The sequence below is a fragment of the Podarcis liolepis genome, assembly GCF_965112155.1.
Source record: "Podarcis liolepis genome assembly, chromosome: 1".
In the NCBI taxonomy this organism is placed as follows: domain Eukaryota; kingdom Metazoa; phylum Chordata; class Lepidosauria; order Squamata; family Lacertidae; genus Podarcis; species Podarcis liolepis.
Genome location: NC_139554.1, coordinates 31,881,551 through 31,902,313, shown reverse-complemented (window position 1 = coordinate 31,902,313; position 20,763 = coordinate 31,881,551). Strand labels below are relative to the sequence as shown.

Below are 20,763 nucleotides of genomic sequence, written 5' to 3'. Positions count from 1 at the left end.
TGGAAATCCTTGCATTGATAAAACAAGTTAGAAGAACAGCATCCAAAGAAAGAAAGAAAGCTACACCCCCTAGAAAAAAACAGGCAAACCCCCAACCACCATCCCAACACCCCATTTAAAAGAAACAGTAAAAAATGAGAGTGGCAAGGTGCCTTTATGGGTGCTAAGGGGTGTGTGTCTGAGGGTGCTACTGTGTCCACCAGCTCCATGTTGAGGGCCCCAGATTTAGACTGACAAGTTGACATAGAGAAGTTCTGAGATTAAAGGATGGTTGGCTATATTACCAAATTGCCATAGAAAGGATACAGTTACTATTGATACTACCAGGGAGATCCCCAGTATTAAGAATGGGAGACAAGTCTTGAATACCTTTTAGATTATTTCTGAAAAACTGAAACACCAAGACTTGTCAATTTAAATCAATGGAGATACCGGCATATATTTATAGTAAAATGGAATAAACATCTATTTTTGTGTGTGTCCTATCCCTTCTGGAGCTACTTCCTGATAATGTCGGAGGCGATGCCTCAACAAGAGGCATCTCTTCCGATAAAGAAAGCCGTTCCCAAGTGCCACCTTGGGACCAGATGATAAAGAATTGCAACTGTTTGATTTGTACTATACTGCCGGCTGCCGTTGCTTTATAGCTCAATCCCAAGCTTATTCACTTGGAAGAAAGTTCCATTCATTTTAATGGAAGTTGCTTTCAAGTTAAGTGTGCTTAAGGACACTTTCGTTATTAAATAACTCAGTGTGAAATAGTAACCCAGAAAGCTGCAATATAATAATAACAGTGATGATGCTGGAAGTGATGATAATAATAACAGAAACCGTGTTAGAAGCCCCCACTCACTGCTGTCAGCTCCAACCCTTGATGCGAAGCAATAGGCGTCCTACTGATTTCTCTCTTCCCTGACCGAAAGCTGCTTCTGCCAACGTCGTCTTGATATAATATTTCTAGGACATCTATCGCCACCATGGCATTTAAGTAGCGTTTTTTACCCTCCTACTCTTCCTCTCGTTAAGTATTTTACAGTCTTCCCTCACTCCCCACTCTCTCTTTTGACCTTCTTCTTTTCAGCTCTACTTTCACATATTCTCTCCTCCTTCTTAACAGTTTCACACAGGAGAAGAAGGGCGGGGGGAAGGCTTTGCAGAGTTTATATAATAAACCACATCTTCTCCAGCCACTCGGACGTGGGGCAAAATCCTAACAGAAATCACTGCATGGAAATAGATTATCGTTTTTCTTTCAAGCTAAATTCTCAGCTCACTAGCTGGGGATTTGGGATTTCCATGGAAAATTATTTTTCTTGAGTGCCAGTGAAACAGGGCCGTTTTTCATCTTTAGCAATGTCCCTCGCTTGCATTAGGACTAAAATTGATAAATTGTGAGCTAAAATGGATTAGAAATTCTGGATGTGAGCCTAAAACAAGCTTATTAAAATAATTCATTCTAACTACACACCTCTCTATAATTATTTCTAGTCGTATTATTCTTAATGTATTATATTATGGTGGAAAACCCTTTTTCTTTTGAGAGGGGCATTCTCTTTGGGGTAATCTGTCAGGGGCTGCATGGCAACTCTGGGTGCAGCTGAAGCCAGTGATGTGTGGGGCCAGAACCAAAAGAAGGCGTGGTTTCCCCCCCTTTCTCCTCTTGCCAGGAAGTCTGAACTGATCGCTTGCAGCGGGTTTTTGAAATCAGGCTGAGGGCCACCTAAACTTAGGCTGAAGCCTAAGACCACAGTTGCTCACCCCTGCATTAAACCCTCAGGCTTAATTCCTCAGAAATAAAGGAAGCTGTCTCTCAGGTGTGAGAAGTTCCCATGCAACATTTACCTCAGTTCTTCCTACTATCATGTACATACATCACAATTATTATATTTTCTATATTTACTTCTCTGTCCTAAGCATGATTACTCAGAAATAAGTCCCAAGATAGGTTCACAGCCTCCAAAATTTACCTCATATTCTTGCAATTCCTCTTCTTCCACTTCATAGGACACTGTCTGGATTTTGATGTCATTTTCCATCAGGGACCTCCCTTGGGTTTCTTGCACATCAGAGGCCTCAGCAGGATGCTCTTTGTTTCCCATGAAGGCTGTCTCACAACTCTCACCTTTGTTGTCCTTGACTTTGACACTGGTCTCATCCTTCACCAGGATGAAATTTGGGCCGTACAATGCTTCAACAGCCAGCTGAAGAGAACTGGCATCCAGCAGTTGGTGAGTCCTCGCATTGCCAGAATTTTGGAAGATATAGGAGTACAGTTTACCCTGGCAACGGTGGCCAGGATAATCCTGGTGGTAACTGTAACTGCCATGAAGGTGTCCATTATTCTTGGCCAACAGGGGATTCTGGAGTTCACTCACACTTTCCATTTTGCTGAAAGCTCAGTGCGAGGTGCTTCTAAGACAGATGGATGACAGAGAACAAACTACCCTGAAGAACAAATGAAAGAAAAAGGAGGCAGAATTAGAGGGCACATAAAAGTCAGGGCACTCATTAAGTCAGGTATGGGGAGCCTGTGGTCCTCCAGGTGTCGTTGGAGTTCCATTGGTCCCAGCCAACATGTCCAGTGGTCAGGGATAATGGGAGCTGTATACCAACAACATCTGGAGGGCAACACGCTTCCCATCCCTAGAGTAAGTGGTTCAAGAGCAATAACTATGTTATGTTAACTAGCACTGGGGCATGTCTGTGTTGATGGAAATACTGGGATTGAACTCATATAAGATAAATTCCAGCATGCACCTTGACTCAGAGAACCTAAACTATAGTACTTTGAGGGTAAGTTGATGGAGATCTTTTTCAGATGTGTGCTGAAGTTTTGGGAGATTTTGTAGTCAAGCCTAGCAATGCATATCTAACCCATTCATTAGGAAATGAAGGAATTAAGGACCAGAGAGCTGTAAATTTCTAGAGAAGGTATGGCTAGGTCACAACCCCTCACCCTCAGGGAGGGAAGGAGTAAGGTTTGTATCTCCTTCCTTCCTTCCTTCCTTCCTTCCTTCCTTCCTTCCTTCCTTCCTTCCTTCCCCTCTCTCCTCTCTGAACCATGTAACTGAGAAGATGTCTGAGGCTGGGGCTCCAGTTTCCAATTCTGTGTTTGAGGCCAACTTCTGTATTTTGTAACCAAGAATGCCTTACCTGTGTTGTTTCTGCTGTAGCACTGAATGATGCATGAGTGAGACTTCTGATTACTGTAAGTAAAGCATTTAAACTTACTTAAGGCTGTAGTCCATCCATTCTGGGAGGGGTAGGGGCGGGAGAACACAGTTGTGAGTACTTAATACTGGGCGCCCTAAAGGTCTTAACAACCTATATCTATGTGAAAATCTGAAAAGTTGGCTGTTAAAATGCTGCAGCGGAAAATGAAATCTGCATTGTACTGTACTGCAACCATCAAAGTACTAAAGATCTGGACTGTGTGCTATATAGCACTTGGATAATTGGGCAATCAGAAAATCAGAAGAGCTCAGCAATGAGAAACAGGAGCTCGCTATAGACATGCCCTGTTTTTGATGGTAAATGAAAGCATTTGGCTGTGCTACTGTCCACGAATTCATGTACATCTCTCCGCAGCCTGCCAAAATATGGCTTGAAACTGCCTTTATTTGAGTCTTCTTGTCAAGAATCATTGTGGCAGGTAGTAAGATCAGACTATGAGCCATGTGATAAGATGAGAAGGTCAAAGCCATCATGACGGTTAGCATGTGTTGAGCGCTGCCCTTTCTCCTTGGCAGCTTGAGAAAGGGAAGGAGAATCTGATGTAAATGCGCAGTGTATTCTTCATGCTGGGTCATAACTTCCTGGAGAACTACAGTGAATAACAGATGGTCCTGGCATAGACCTGAGGTTGGCATCCCCTGCAGAAACCCTCCTTGCATTATAAACAAGCGGGACATGCTGTGAATTACAGCCCTTTCATTTGTGAGTGATGCTGGTAAATGTAATATATTTTGCATGCTAAAAACCACCACACAAAACTGCAGCAAGAGTTCTGAAGCTCGCAAGGTGAGAGTGGAAATAATGAGAATGAAAAAAGAAAACTGAAAGGCTGCTTGCTATGGAAGTACTATCACTTTTATGGGATCTTGTCTATGCGGTTATATTTTTATATCTAGTGTCTAGGAACACAGGAAGCTGCCATACTCAGTAAGACCATTGGGTCCATCTAGCTCAGTATTGTCCACACTGATTGGCAGCACCTGTCCAGGACTGCAGACAGGGCTCTCTCCTGGCTCCATCCAGAGATGCCAGGGATTGAGCATCACTTACTAACAGTGCAGATGTGTTACAGAAAACCAACAGCCCCCCTTATTTACTCCCACTTTGGGCCTGTGCTCTACTACATCACTGAAACCACTGTATCACATACCATCATGTAATATCAAGCAATCCTCAGGGGGTGCAGTGGGTCAGTGCGAACAGCCAGGGCAGATGCTGCGCCAGGGTGCAAATATCCACCCAGCACCCCCAAATTACCACGGATAGTGTTGGGATGGCCATAGCTGTGCACTGCCAGCCATGGGAGAGGCACAACTCTCCCCCATGCCACTCTGGGAGAGCGATCCTCACAGAGGCTTGGGAGTGAAGTTGCGCCCCTTCCAAGCCTCCTCGGGAGGAGAGCAATCCCTGCAGAGGCTTGGGAGGAAAGCTGCACGCCTGCCAGCCTTATGGTTGGCGGGGCACAGCTGACAGGCATGCAGGGAAAGGGGAGGCCACCGGCAAAGCCGCGCAGCTCCCCCACTCACTGGGGCGCCCCTGAGAGGCTGGCGCCCTGGCGTGACGCACCACTAAGCCCTATGGGAAAGACGGCTCTGCGAACAGCTATGGGCAGGATTCCTGCTTTGCGAGGGGGTTGGACTAGATGACTCTCAGAGTCCCTTCCAACACTACAATTCTATGTTTCTACGTCAGGGTTTGTGGTCAGGAGGCAAAACTGGCTATCAAGGAGACACATGGGCTGGGCTACTCCCCAAGCACCTCAGGCAGCCTGCAGCTGGTCCTGCAACACTCCTTGCAGCCTTATTGCTATGGAATCCTACGAGTCCCTTATATCAGTTGATTCCAGCTGAACTGATGGTTAGGAGATATTGCAGCTATCCATACTGGCGATGCTACAGTTCCACAGAGAGCAGGTCAGCAGCGTTGCCCTCTAGCAAGTTGATATAGCAGTGCAAAGATTGTATAGCGGCATTTCTGCAGGGCCACTGACCTCACTTCAACACAAGCAATGTGTTGATGATCCTTCCTCCATGTAACTAACTGTTGGAGGTTTCCTCCTGCCCTCAGCTGATTTTTTTACCCCCCCCCCATATCTCACCAATGCTCCTCCCTTGACTGATGTTTTACTTCATTTCCCCCCTGTATCTGATACAAGTCCCCCAGTGCCTTACTCATTAAGTATGTGATAGAATTTCTAGTTCATATTACTTTATTGGCTGAAAGTTTGAAAGCAATTACATGGAACTGGCTGAAATGACTGGCAGAATCCGAGATTTGGGAGAGGAAACAATGGAAGAGGACTGGAAAAAATTCAAGGACTATTTGCAGAAACATTATAAATTGTATGAATGTTAAGAAGGTGCATGATTTGGAAATTATAGCTTCAGCAAACTGATTTAGTGAATTGGAAATTAAGTTATAAGAAAGAAAAGGTGGAGACTTGAAATAATTTTATTATGTTTATTTTAAGGTACAAGTAATGGAGAAATAGTATTTTGAATTTAGAAACATAATATTTGAAAGATACAATAAGGTATGAAACAAGGTAACAAATTGCTGACGTTTTTACTGTAAAGAACGCTGGGTTCGGAAGATGTGGGGAAGTCCAGTTGGATTTGTAAAATGATCTGAGAAGTTGAATTTTTTATTTTTTTATTTTTTCTGCTTTTTCTTTCTTTTTTCTTATGTCTACATTTCTGACTGTGTATATGAAAATCCAATAAAAATCTATTTTAAAAAAAATTGAAAGTTTGAAAGCAGAGCTTTTTTGGGCGGGAAATGACATGAAATATCTTTGATGCAATCAACAATTTTCCAGAATATTAAACTACCAATCCATCTTAACAATTCTACCTGTTAGCTCCTGTCAATTTTTATACATAAACGTTAGGGGAAACCCAATGAAAATATTGTACAACCCTAATATATACACAAGAGCTTTATATCCTACTTCATTAAAATCAATGAACGTGCTGCTGTTATCCTAGAGCAGGATTGCATCTGATAATGCCTCTGCGTATTTATACACATATGAACTTGGAATAGTCTAGTAACCGGCTAATATTATGCTGTGATATTTGCAGGGATATCACACTGCCATGCCATCGTACCACGTTTGAGAAAGAAGGGAAAGAGATGAGGACAATTAATTTTATGTAAATGTAAATTATATTTTGGTGAAGCAATGTTCAGTGAAATCACTTATCTGGGGGATATGAATCCAGCAATGAATATAAGAGATTTGTGAGGAATGCCTCTTGTTCAAACAAATTTTTATATTTTCGCAAAGTCCTCGAGAGCTAGTTTTATGACAATTTTCTGCCAGCGTTATCTTAAATTGAGATGGATGGGGAAATTCGTGAGTGAACTGAAGCCTGCCTGAAGGACTGATAAAGAGCAGCACGCAGAGCTGGCGAAAGGGTTCTGCTAAGCACAGCAGGTTTCAACATTCTGTCTGCTTTTACTAGAGAACTTTGTTAATGGTCTTTTAAAAAAAGAAGACGGATAAAACACAAATTAATGAACACGGTTCAGATGAAAGTATATTACACAGAGTCGCACTGGAATTATCCCGGTGGCTGAAGAAAATTAAAATATTACCAGACGGTTTTGATTAAACAAACTCAGGAATGGGGAGCGTAAAACATTGGGGGGAAGGAAGCATCGGAGCCAAAAGCCTACATGAGATTGTACCGAGGCATTTCTGCACTGCCACAAACCTCACTTCAACATAAGCAATGATTATCCTTCCTCCAAGTAACTAGCTGTTGGAGGTTTGCTCCTGCCCTCAATTGATTATTTTTTTGGGGAAATATTTTTTATTCATTCTTACCTTTAGCAAATATCATCACAACTAAATCACATACACATAGGATTCTCTGAACCCCCGGACTTCTCTCCACCCTTCCATGGTTTCCATCATTATTCATTTCCGACTGCATCTTATAATGCTCTCCATATTTTCTTAATACTTAATTCACACCATAGTTCTAGCTACATTGCAAGTGCTTTTTAGAATCCTGCCAATGTTTTTAATTGTTCTCAGTGTTCTTTTAAGTAACTTATTAATTTCCCCCATTCTTTATTAAATTTATTATCTTCTTGATCTCTAATCTTCCCGGTCATTTTCGCCATTTCGGCATAGTCTGACTATGCCCTCAGCTGATTTTTAATCTGGTACCTGTATCTGGTACTAAAGGCCTCACCAATGTTTACTTCTGAAAGTAACAAATATGGCAGTGCTGTGAAGCTTGTGCAGATTCCTTTTCTCTCACCACTCACAGGCCACCCTGATTTATGTGACCAAGGGGAGAGGCTTCCTAACTGGAGAGTGATATTTCTAGACAGAGATTAATGCCAACGCCTTTTAAAGATTCCTACAATTGTCATGCATGTTAGGCCAGACTTTTAAATAAGAGCACAAAAGCTATCAACTCAGAGATTATTCTGCTAGCCTGCTATGAGGCTAATAACCTGTGATTCTATGGGTCCCTCCAGAGTGGTGGCTTTGGATGAATGTATTCTGAAGAATCAGCTTTTCCCAGGAACGCATGTAGCTGCATTGCCACAGCCATGGGGCACCCAAAAGGGTGGTAGTTGTAAAATGCCATCAGGTCCAGGGTAGTTTTTTCCAATAATGGCCACACTATTGCCTCCATCAAGATGGCTGGCACCACTCCCTCATGCAGAGACCTGTTCACTGCACCCAGAATCCACCCAGTCATGCCCTCCCAGCCAGATTTAAGCAGCTATGAAGGGCAAGGGTAGTACAGCAACCAGAAACGTAAGACCCCAGGGATGGGGAGGGGTGGTGCCTTCAGTGGAGAGTAGCCTGGCCTGTGTTACACCCAATGATAGTCTTTTCAATGACAATATTTGCACTGCTGCGCTCTTGTGAAATCCTAGAACTTCCCAATCATGGAGTAAAATAAGGAATAAGTAACACAAAGCAAACCCACCCACCTGACATGAGCTGGAGCAGGGACTGACTGGCTGTGTGAACAGGGAGAGTAATCTGATTCCAAATTGCAGGGGAAGCAGAAGCTTGAGGAAGTTGTCAGTTTCCTCTCATTTTGTGGCAAAAAGGGGGCTGGGGCATTTTGCTCACAGTTTTATTTGCTTGGGTGGCGATGTGGTCTAAACCACTGAGCCTCTTGGGCTTGCCGATCAGAAGGTTGGAGGTTCGAATTCCCACGATGGGGTGAGCTCCCGTTGCTCAGTCCCAGCACCTGTCAGCCTAGCAGTTTGAAAGCATGCCAAATAGTGCAAGTAGATAAAAAGGTACTGCTCTGGTGGGAAGGTAAATGGCATTTCCGTGCGCTGCTCTGGTTTCGGTGTTCCGTTGTGCCAGAAGCTGCTTAGTCATGCTGGCCACATGACCTGGAGAAACTGTCTGCGGACAAACGCTGGCTCCCTCGGCCTGTAAAGCGAGATGAGTGCCGCAACCCCAGAGTTGTCTGTGACTGGACTTAACTGTCAGGGGTCCTTTACCTTTACCTTTAAGGTAGCTAAAAGGGATGACAGAATAGCTTACAGAGCCAGTGGTAGAGCACATGCTTTGCTGATCTTCAGTGAAAGCTCTCCAGAAAGAGGGTTTGGAAAGACCTTTCCTCGAGTCCTCTGGGAGCTAATGCTTAGATGAATCATTGGTCTGACCCTTCTATTTGATTGGAAGGGTGAAGACTTCTAGGATGAATGGGAGGTTCTTTGATATTGAGCTGTACAGGCTTGTGACACCATGGCAAAAACCTCTTCCATTTTCCACTGACAAAGTTAAGAGTGGACAAAGCACCAATCCATGAAAAGTACAATTTTACATTAGCAGGAGGTGAGGTGGAGGTCTTGGAGGTCATTTCCTTCACTGACTACTAGGAGTGTATAAAACACAGCCATTTTTGAGAGCCATTTGAGATTGTGTAAAATAGTGATGCCTCTTTTAGGTAGTTCCTTTCTTGGGTGGTCCTTTGTGATAGAAATGGTTCCACGTTTCAATAAATGCTCACGTGCTTGCTACCACCCCAAAGGGCACTTCTCTTTAAAATGGTACCATGAAGAGAAAAGGTAAGACAGGCTGAGTTATTAATGACTATTAAAAAAGAAAGATGCCCATAAGGGCAATTTCCAAACATGTGGCATCTCAGTGATTGTTTTCACAGGCATTTTTCAGAGTTTAGAGGCATTGATCCATCATATCTAACCTGTTCAAGACATAAGATGTCACTATCAAGTTTCCTCTTGTTTTCTGGGGGGAGATTTCCCTTAAATCTTCAGCTTTGTTCTAAAGCACATGGGAGATATTCCTGGTCCTCACCACCATAAGATCAAACCCCGAAGATAACAAGAACCCCAAAAGGTAAGAAATGACTCGTGGGTTCACATCAGAACAGGCCTCATAACAATGCGGATAAACTATGCAGTGGAGCTACAGCAACACAGCCTCATTTCTTGTTTGTAGCTGGAACTGCACCTGGAGGAGGAGCTAGTTGTGATACCCCATCAGTTACTGTATTTTAATTTTAATTTAATCAGCTGTATTTTAACTTAATCCTCAAGGGTGTTACATGCAATAATGCCAGCGAGTTTTCCAAACTCACAAATCAATTCTCCATCGCAGCACACACACAGAGAGAGATGGGCATAGGAAATAAGAGGATAGGGACTGTGAAAGCTTGTAGTCTGTTTCTTAAATTTGCAAAACCTTATGGATCCTCTGACAAAGGATGCCACAATGGTTTACCATGATTGCTTCCAATTCACCCCTCCCTGCTAGCAAATAGAAACAACAAACTATGATCCTTGGCTTGGCATTACATTCAAATTAAAGACCATGGCTTGTGTTGTGCTGTGGGGACAGGAAAGCATATCAGGACAAAGCAGGGCTCTTAAACACATCTGTCCTTTTTTGCTACAAAACAAGACTGGAAATTGAAACTGCACTTTGAAGCTCTGCAGTATTCAAACTACAGAGCTCAAGAGGTCCAAAAAGCACTATACTGAAACACAACAAGTCCTGGCATATGTAGTGGCTTCTTTCACTCCAAACCAACCATAATTGGAAGCCAATATTTGTTCCTGGCTTACCAATCATAGTTTCAGGGCTGGTGCTGCCATTAGTCGGTGTGATGGCCTAGGACTCTGGGTTGGACTTGGAGCCAGAGGAGTCTCAGTCCACACCGGATCCTTTGCCTCAGGCAGCAGCTGAACCTAGTCTGGGGCCTGATCCTGAAGAGTCCCAGTCTGCACAGGTTCCCCTGCAACAAGCACCAGCTGGGCCGAGTCAGGGGCCTGAGCCTGCCCTGGCTCCGGATGCGGGGATTACCTCGTTGCCTTCAGCTGGGCAATCACTTACAGCTGCTCCACTACCAGTTGGGTCAGGAGAGGCTGAGGTGGCCTCTGGATCTAGTAGCCCACCAACATCTCCCGAGCTGCAGAGACTGATGTCTGAGAGAAGCAGAGACCTGAGTACTCGCAGGAGGAGTGCTCACCTTTGGGCAAGACAGGGAGGTGAGTCACTGGGGGATCAAGACCAGAAGTTACCCCGACAGAGCTAAAAGGCTGCTGGACCCCGTCCCAGGTTGCGGGAGCAACGTTGCTGTTTGCCACAACCTGCCTGTGATCCTGTGCCTGACCTTGCCTGGTTTCCTGCCTCGTGTCCTGCCTTGAGCCTGTCGGACTGACTCCTCGCGGAACCCTTGGAATCGAGACTGGACCTGGACCGCGGTTCTTGGGTTACCCCCGGGCCCAGCACAGAACTTGTGCACAAATCCTGCTTGCGGGTTTCTGACAGGCATCTGGTTGGCCACTGGGAGAACAGGAAGCTGGACGAGATAGGACATTGGCTTGATCCAGCAAGCTCTTCTCATGTTATTGTATTCTGTTGGTCTAACAGTGTAAGGCAGTTTTCTTCATTCCTATGATCTGCCTGTGATCCTTGCCTGGTTTTCTGCCTCATGTCCTGCCTTGGCCGTGTCGGACTGACTCCTCATGGAACCCTGGGATTCGGGACTGGACCTGGACCGCGTTACTTGGGTTACCCCCGGGCCCAGCACAGTCAGAATGAAGCTGCTGCCTCAGGCAGCAGGTGCTGGGGGACAGGGAAGGGAGGCAATGTGATAGAAGACAGAGCTATATGGGCTTGCTCTGTGCAGGATGGTGCAGTGTAGGACGCTGTCCCATCCCCAGTGCTGAACTAAGATTCAGCTGCCAACCCAGTGGTCCTGTGTCCGTGGAATAGTAGGGGGCACACTTGCCCTTCAGGCAGCCAAATGTCTTGGGCTGGCCCTGCATGGGTTATTTGCAGAGATAAGCCATGATCCTTGGGCAGAATGTAGAGCTAAGCCAAGGATCATAGTGTGTTGCTTCCTTTCCCAGCGGGGAAGAGCAAAGCCGGATCGATGTGCACAGTCACGGAAAACCATTAAGCCCGGCTTATTGTGACATGGGAACACAGTCGGTGCGTGAGTGCAAAGAACAAAGTTACGGAGACAGGCACTATGACCTCCTGTTTGGGTAACAGCTGCAGCGCTTCTGGCACGACTGAGATGTAATTTATAATAAAGAAGAGGGATTCTCTAGGGAAGGTAACGCACATAGCTAAAGCCCAGCACATCACCCACAGATCTGCAAAGCGGATTGGACATTTCTCATGTTAAAGTGTATTTTGTTCAAACTGGGGGCTTATTGCCCAGCGTCAGGCTTTCAAGACATAAGAAATCAAACTCAATTCAATCTGAAACAGATAAAATTTGCTAAAAACAACCATGATCTGTTCTCATTTAAAATCCATTGCCATATGCTGACGGGTGGTATTGGTATTCTCATCCATACTCTGTTAGACTGTGCAATACTAGCAGCTAGTAATGGTTCATAGCACAGGAAAAGCTAAGCGCGTGCGCGCGCGCGCACACACACACACACACGGGATACAGTGACATTAAAGATGGATTGAACTGAACAATGATGGCACTTGAAGTGAAATAAATAAACTGGACTAGATGCTGGTGTCCATCATCTCTATGCGAGTCTGAAGTCATCCACTTTCAGCTGTCCCTGGAGTCACAACATGACTAACAATGTCCCTTGCATAGTGCCACTCTCTCCACCCAAACGCAGGATGGTATGCTGATCCTCATATCGAAGCAATGAAGTTACAAGTGGTTGAATCTGTAAATGCTTGTCTCAGCGAAGCCTCTTGGATTCCAGTTTGACACTTGGCTCCCTCACAGCTGGACATAATAGTCAAAGCTAATGGCAGACGAAGTAGTTTCCCTAAGAATCAATCACAGGATAATTGCCCTGTCAGGTAAACATTCCGTTTTTCCTTCTATGCTCCAGTTATGCCCCGTATACGCCAGATGTTAGAACAGCATGTTGGTGTGGACTCCTTTTTCTGTATGACCTTCTGGGCAAATGCAGCAGCAAAAAGATCAGAGGGGTTCGTTTCAGCTACTAAACAAGTCCTTGGTCCTAAAGTGAGGATTAGAAACATGGTCCCCCAGGTCCTAGTTTGACACTCTAACGGGTAAACCACACTGGCTCTCAATTCAAGATCTTGAGGGTCATGAGTCTTCCTTGCAGCACTCTCTAACAGAGGAGCTGCTGCGTTCTACACCAGCTATGACTTTTGGAACGTCTTCAGCGTCTTTCCCACACAGAGCAAATTGCAGTAATCTGGGAAGTCACCAGAGCATGGGCTACTGAGGCTATCTAAGCTGAGAACGGCCTTAGCTTGGTGCACCAGACAGCACTGGGCAAACGTTCTCCTCATGACTTTATGTTGCCAGCAGTGGGGCAGATTGGAGCAGGTATGTGAGGCAAGTGCAGCTCCAGTACTTTTTGACAGCAGGAACAATGACATCATTGGCTGGAGTGATACTTGCTAATGTTGCAAGTAAGGCTGGGCGATATATCGTCCAAAACCAGTTTGAAGTCCATATCATGATATTGGTTTCATAATTTTTGATCTGGCAATATATCATGAATCATGATGTGTATGTGCTATGCAAAAATCACAATTTGAGGGGAAAACTGTGAAGCCAGCCCATGCCTCTACCTAGCTCCATCCTTATTACAGACAAGTTGGTGATATATCAGTATATCACGATGTTTAGCTGGTGATATATCACGATGTTGAAAACCAGATATTACCCAGCCCTAGCTGCAAATTTGAGGGTTAGAAGGCAGATGTGGTCTGGCACACAATCCCTTTGATAGATATGCTAGGGTCAGCAGTAGGCTGGACCAAGATCAACCAGTAAAATTGATAGCTGATGGAATGTGTACTCAAGTCTCTTCAGCCAAAGTCCTATAGGCTAACCAAATTACCACCCTTTGGCAGCTCACTATTTTATGACTGTCAACTGATCTTAAGAAATTGGATTCTCCTTGGGACATGACTATGGGGGCTGTTACAATGAACTTCTGTACCTCATAACTTTCACTACAGTCATACCTTGGAAGTCTAATGGAATCCGTTCTGGAAGTCCGTTCAAGTTCCAAAACATTCAGAAACCAAAGCGCAGCTTCTGATTGGCTGCAGGAAGCTCCTGCAGCCAATCGGAAGCCGCAGAAGCCACACCAGATGTTCGGCTTCCGAAAATTGTTTGAAAAGCGGGACACTCACTTCCAGGTTTTGATCGTTCGGGAGCCGATTTGTTCGGGAACCAAGGCATTTGAGATCCAAGGTGCAACTGTATTTCACTACTGCCAGGTGAGGAAAAGGCTCTGAAACTACAGCGGCACCACTTTAATGTGGGGATTTCAGACCTGGAAGAGGCGATGGAATTATTACCAGCATTTGCTCGGCTTTTGTTCCAGTGTGGGATCTAGGAAGTATGCTGAAGAGGAGAGTTCAGACAGTCTATGATGGAGGGGAGCTAATTCACCTGTCTGAAGCGACTAGTTCAATAGAGCTAGGAAGGAGTGAATATGCCATTTGTTCTTTTCTCCTAATAGCAATAGAGTCAGCTGCCCCAGTGATGGGCTTCTGTATCTGACAGAGGCTAAATTGCTTTGAGAATTGGGATGCCATGTGCTGATGTTTAGAGGTTCGCTAGTCAAATTGGCCAATTTCCAGATGGAAATCAAATCTTTATTCTCGCTGATAAAAATGTTTCTTGGCAGAGGCAAAGTGCTGACTGCCAAGACATCTCCGCTAATGGTGAAAAACCAAAATTAGGTGTGGAACCCTTGGTGAGGGCGGATCATAAAGCTGCCGGCAAGCGTTGGCATATTGATGGAGAACAGCCAAAAGCTTTCCTTACACCGCCATAAATATTCCCAGATAATTTCTTTTAAAAAATCCTCTGCACTGTAACCTTGCTGGGTTCTTTCTCAGAGCTAGTTAGAAAGCAGCTAACTGAAGTTGTGTTGTTGGTTTTTTTTGGGGGGGGGTGTTGCTCCTTCCTGAAAAATTCTCTGGCAGAAATGGGGAACCTGTGGACTTTTGGATGTTGTTGGACTCCCAAGTCCCATCAGCCCCAACCAGCATAGCCCATGGTCACAACTACCAAAGGTGAAGGATCATTTGCATCTGGCCACCCTAAGGGAAGTTTGGTTGTGGCTGGTTACTGAAATGCATGGAGGTTAATATGGCTACTGGCCATGATGGCTGTGCTCTGCCTCCAACTCACAGAGGTGGCATGGTTCTGAATAGGAGTAGCTGGGAATTGCAGATGGGGAGAGTGCAGTTGTAGTTGCACTCAGGCTCCGCTTTTGGGTTTGCCACATGCATCTGGTTGGCCTTTTAGTCCAGGCTCCTGGACTAAATGAGCCTTTAGTCTGGTCTGAGTCAGGTAAATGGTAAATGTTGATCTGAAAACAATTGAAGAGCTCATGTACTGTGTGGGGAAGTTGGAGGAGAACCTCTCCATCTTCATGCCTCATAACTCAAGAGTTGGTGTTAAAGAGCCAAAAGCTGAGAATGGCTCAGAATCTTCTTTTCACTCCCCTGTTCCTCAGTTCTTCAATCAACTCTTGCGTTTGGCAATTTAAAAAACTGAGGCATATTGATATTATTTTCATTTCCACCTGTTTCTCTGCACAATGAATGTCAAGGACCCAAGAGCCCAAGAAGCTCAGAGTGAGGAGGACTTCATGACCCTCAAACCATAAAGAAAGTGGTTAAATAGAAAAATAGAAAAATCACTTAATTCAGGGAAGTATTCGGCCTCAATGCAAACAATTCACTGCACCACAGAAGAGAGATAATCAACTCAGGTTCTGTTTGGTCACTAGATGTCTCTGTTGGTCTATATTTAGACTGATTCCCTAAGTAACACTGAATAGGGACAGTTTTGTGTGGGAGGTTTAGAATCCAAATCTCCTCCACTCAACCAAATATTGACTGTAGACTACGGAAAACTCTCTCCATAAGTGCTCTCTCAGTAACTGCCTTGCTTATTAACAATGCAGTTTCTCAGTGAATAGTCCCGTTGTTGTATGGCACAGTAAGTCTATAATTAGGCAGGGCATTTCATTACGAGCAGTCCCAAAGCCTTTCAGAGCATGACAAAGAGATACAGATTCAGGTTGGACAATCCTAATAATCTGGAGGCTCCGGAATGTGCTGTGGCCTCGTACGCATCTCCCACCTGCTTTCCAAACGTAGCTGATTGGAAAAGGATTCAAAGGTAGAATTGCAGGAGTCAAATTATGTTTTATTTAGGAAGGCTCACTGTCTTACAGTCCAAAGATTGCTGTGTGCAACCCTCCATGCACACTGCTCTCAAAACTGGATGACTTTTAAGAGTCACAAACAAGAGATCCACTCTCCAAAGTTACCACCACTCCGCCGGTCTCCTTTCTTCCAAAAGAGGAGGAATTCTTGGGCATCTACATACAGCCAACACGTAACTGATGTAGACCCACACATAGGGATCTTATAGAATTCTAACGGAACAAGGAGTGGAAATTGCCAATGGCCGCTTATTCTCCCCATGATCAGTTGTTGCTTTCAGCCTGCAAATGATACATAATTATGGCCCACCCACCCAATTTGCACTGTGTTTCCATTGTAGTGAAATGAATGGGGTGGGATAACGTAATGAAAACGTAGTTTATGTAATTATGTAAATTGCTTAAGCTATGTAATTTCACAACAGCAGACGCTGAGAGGAATAGCATCAATTTTTGAAGAAGACGAGCTGCAGTGGAACGGAAACAGTGCTGAGAGCAACAAATATGAGGTGGCACAGAAAATGATGCCTTTTTACATCACTACTGATATATATATATATATATATATATATATATATATATATATAGTTTTCCATCACTTGTTCTAAAGGTTTTCCATCACTTGTTCTAATCTGTCATATGGTCTAACCATTTGCAAAATGCTCAGTTGTCTATAATTCTGAATTACTACAATGCATAGGAGCCAACTCCCAGGGGCCATGGGGGCTTCGGCCTCCACAACAAAATATTTGAGGGGGCAGGGCCCCCGCAAAGTTGATGAGCATTCCTATTCAAATAGTGTGTGTGTCATGTGATTGATTATGCAGGGTGGGGCTTACCTGGCCCCCACAACATTTTATTCAAGATGGCACCCCTGCTACAAGATAGGCAGTGACATGGGAAAAAAGTAAGATGCAGGGATCTGCAGAACCTGAGGATTATGTGGGTATTTGGTAATTTTTATGATGCATTATAATAATTGTCCTGATCTCAATATAGTCCCCGCAAAGTATGAATTCATCTGGAAGTAGCTTTAGTATTTTCCCTGTTTGTTTTCCTCAGCCATATATGTGTGTGTATATATATCCTATTTTTTCTTTTATATACCGGTACCTACTGTGTCCATTGTGCATATTTTTCCTTTCTTTCTTTTTTTAAAGAAGTATACCCATTGATTGAAAAATGATCAATTAAAATAATAGTTACAGGTAGGTAGCCGTGTTGGTCTGCTGTAGTCAAAACAAAATAAAAAAAATCCTTCCAGTAGCACCTTAGAGACCAACTAAGTTTGTTATTGGTATGAGCTTTCGTGTGCATGCACACTTCTTCAGATACACTGAATCATAAATCATAAGACAGAGAAACCGGTAGGAGAACACTTCAATCTCTCAGGCATTCTATACAAAGTAGCTGTCTTATTACAAAAGAATTTTAGAAACAGACTGGAAAGAGAAGTTGCTGAATTGCAACTTATTACCAAACTTAAGTAGGGATGCGGGTGGCGCTGTGGGTTAAATCACAGAGCCTAGGACTTACCGATTAGATGGTCAGCGGTTCAAATCCCTGCGACGGGGTGAGCTCCCGTTGCTTGGTCCCAGCTCCTGCCAACCTAGCAGTTCGAAAGCACGTCAAAGTGCAAGTAAATAAATAGGTACCACTCCGGCAGGAAGGTAAACGGCATTTCCGTGCACTGCTCTGGTTCGCCAGAAGTGGCTTAGTCATGCTGGCCACATGACCCGGAAGATGTACGCCAGCTCCCTCGGCCAATAAAGTGAGATGAGCGCCGCAACCCCAGAGTTGGCCACGACTGGACCTAATGGTCAGGGGTCCATTTACCAAATTTAAAACCATGGAGAGACCTGGTCTGAATAGAGACTTTGGATTCTTATCTCACTATACATGATAAAGCTATTTTTAGCCATCTCACCCCTTGCTTATTCCTGTAAGACCAATTGCAGTCGTTAACAGCCCAACAGGTTTACCACACCTATCAGCCAACCACCCATTCCCACCACCCTTTTGAGTAATACCCCTCCCCACTCTCTCACTATAGATAAGGGTCTGGTGACTTCTGTTTCAGTGTATCTGAAGAATTGTGCATGCAAACGAAAGCTCATACCAATAACAAACTTAGTTGGTCTCTAAGGTGCTACTGGACAATTTTTATTGTATTTTTATGTTGTGAATGGCACCCTGAGATCTGTGGCTATTTTTTAAATTAAAATAATGATTTATTCAGTAAATTACAACACCATTTCAGGCACATGAAAAGAAACCCAAAATAACACTCTTGTTAATTACTATTCCAGCTACTTAAATGGTAAACTAATGATTGGGTTCCTATATTAAGAATGACCTAGATCATTCTTAAAGAACAATGCTGTCCCCCAAGCCTGGCAGAAGTTGACACAAACATGGTGTGTGCATGAACCAGGTCTTATCAAGAAAGTTTTTCTTTGAAGTAAGGAATAACTGAGTTGGAGGCTGAGGTTAGCAATTTTAGCAAACTGGGAAGTATAATAATTAGCCCCATTCATTAACCCAGATGGGTCTGATAAAAAGCCTCCAGGGCGAATTAGAAAAGATGAAAACAATTCCAATATGGCTTTTGGAACAAAAGACTACAATAGCCTGATAGGCACAAACAATGGAACATATGCAGGCTTTACATTAAAGACAGGCAAGCAAATTGATACATGCCACGGGCTTGACTTGTGACCCCCTCAGTATGACAAGGATGTAAGGGTTACTGGGAGACATAAACCAAAACCAAAATGAAGCTGAGAGAAAATGTGTTTATTCTTGAAGATTGGGGGGCAGGGGGCGGGGTGGGGCGGAAACTGGGTTGACTTGGCTGCCTTGCTAGTTCAGTGGTACCTCGGGTTACAGACGCTTCAGGTTACAGACGCTTCAGGTTACAGACTCCACTAACCCAGAAATAGTACCTTGGGTTAAGAACTTTGCTTCAGGATGAGAACAGAAATCGTGCTCCGGCGGCGCGGCAGCAGCAGGAGGCCCCATTAGCTAAAGTGGTGCTTCAGGTTAAGAACAGTTTCAGGTTAAGAACAGTTTCAGGTTAAGAACGGACCTGCAGAACGAATTAAGTTCTTAACCCGAGGTACCACTGTAGATGAGAAACAGTGTTATCAGTGGTTCGTATCGCATGAAATTTTCTTACGGAAGCTTGAAAACCTCAGATGACAGTAATAACTGCATTCATCAAGTAGTAACTAGAGACTCCTGGCCAAATAAACCAATCTGTGAAATCCAGCTCTCCTCCATGCCAGCTTGACCTTTCAGCTTCCTGGCTCACAGTCCTATTATTTCCACATCTCTCTCAGAAACCATCCTGAGCCCTTGTGTTTAGGGTTGTCAGGTCACAGCGCAGACAGAGACATGCTCTCCTGAAGGAAGAGAGAAAGCAGGCACTGCTTCCCTCTCCTCAGCTGCTGTATGGAACAGCTTCCAGCGCCTTCCTCTAAAGTTTCCTAAAAATGAAGCCAATAGGACCAAAATGGTATTAATCCAGAACTGCATTCCTGTTTCTTTACTGCATGTGTTGATCAGGTCTCTGATATGTGGACCCCCCTAAGGAAACACTCAGGCTTTTTCCTGAGAGGTACACAAGAACCTGTCAGCTCACTTTGACCTGAATTGAAACGAAGTCATCTTCCTTTGCCAAGATCTCCATCCTCCTCCTGGAGTTCTTGTTGCTAAGGATGGGACAAGATAGGCCAGCTGCTCCCAGTGAATGCTGAACAGCTTGTGTTTGGGAACTGTATGCTGATTGCATGCATTAATGGTGATTGTTTCCAAACCTCCACCAGCATCTCTGCAGCCGCTTATCTCTGCAGTCTATGACACACATTTGGCCTCTCGGAGAGCTCTAGGCATACACAGGCTGCCAAGACCTTCCTCTTTGCCCATTGTCCTGATTGCAGCTAGTCCCACTGAATGCTTCCACTACATTTAACTGCCTGTAGTACATTTACAACAAGATAAGGTGGTTTTTTTAAAAAGAGCCACATTAAAGCACATTTAAAAGAAGATCAGGGATCTTCATAGCTCTGCCTCTTTCCATTTATTTTTTTCCTACCACACTATTCAAACAAAACAACAAAACGAAAACACAGGACACATTGAAATAGCTCCCATTTCAGGGATCAGGAACTCTGTTCCAGCGCTTCTGATTCCCCCAAGCTCAGGCATATATTGCCAGAGCTGGTTGCCCATTGTCTACATGAGAGAACAGTGCTTGCTGTGAATGGCTGGGTTCCCTCGCTAAGCACAATGGCGTTTTTGTCAGGATGCAAAGGTGCAGTTCCTGAATGTAGTGGCAGCTGAATGTCAGGCAGCGATTTAACCCGAACACACTGACTAGCTGCTGGTCAAAGGGGAAGAAGACTGGGAAAACAGCCAAGCCTTCAAGAAGCTCCTTGAACATCTAAAGTCCAGACCAAGTCATGTAACAGCATCTCTCCTTCTTTCTCTCTCACACATTCACACTCTAAAGCAGGCTTTGCTGACCTAGAGTCCTCCTCCAAGTGTCCTTTGCCAATGTGGCTGGCGGCTGGCACTGCTGGGTGTTATAATCCCAAACACCTGGACAGCACCAAGTGTGAGTCATACAAGAGCAGGGATAATTAAGGGTTAATTATGTTCTTGGTCTGGATGACAGCAGACTCTGGTTGGCTGGAAATTCTAGTCATTTCGGAATTGGTGGTCAGTAAAGAATACGGTTGAATATTGGTCACTAGAAGGACAGATTGTGAAGCTGCGGCTCCAATACTTTGGCCACCTCATGAGAAGAGAAGACTCCCTGGAAAAGACCCTGATATTGGGAAAGATTGAGGG

General features: G+C 44.3%; 1 protein-coding gene across 2 annotated transcripts in view; it reads right to left on the bottom strand.

Annotated features, from left to right (window-relative positions):
* Positions 1–20,763, bottom strand: part of SYNDIG1L (synapse differentiation inducing 1 like) — a 97,785-nt gene that overhangs the window by 15,530 nt on the left and 61,492 nt on the right. For both annotated transcript variants that reach the window (XM_083510190.1, XM_083510189.1), the window contains exon 2: positions 1,968–2,445. In XM_083510190.1, the coding sequence (XP_083366316.1) occupies positions 1,968–2,384 (417 nt within the window). In that variant the 5' untranslated portion in view covers positions 2,385–2,445. The remainder of the gene's footprint in view (positions 1–1,967; positions 2,446–20,763) is intronic.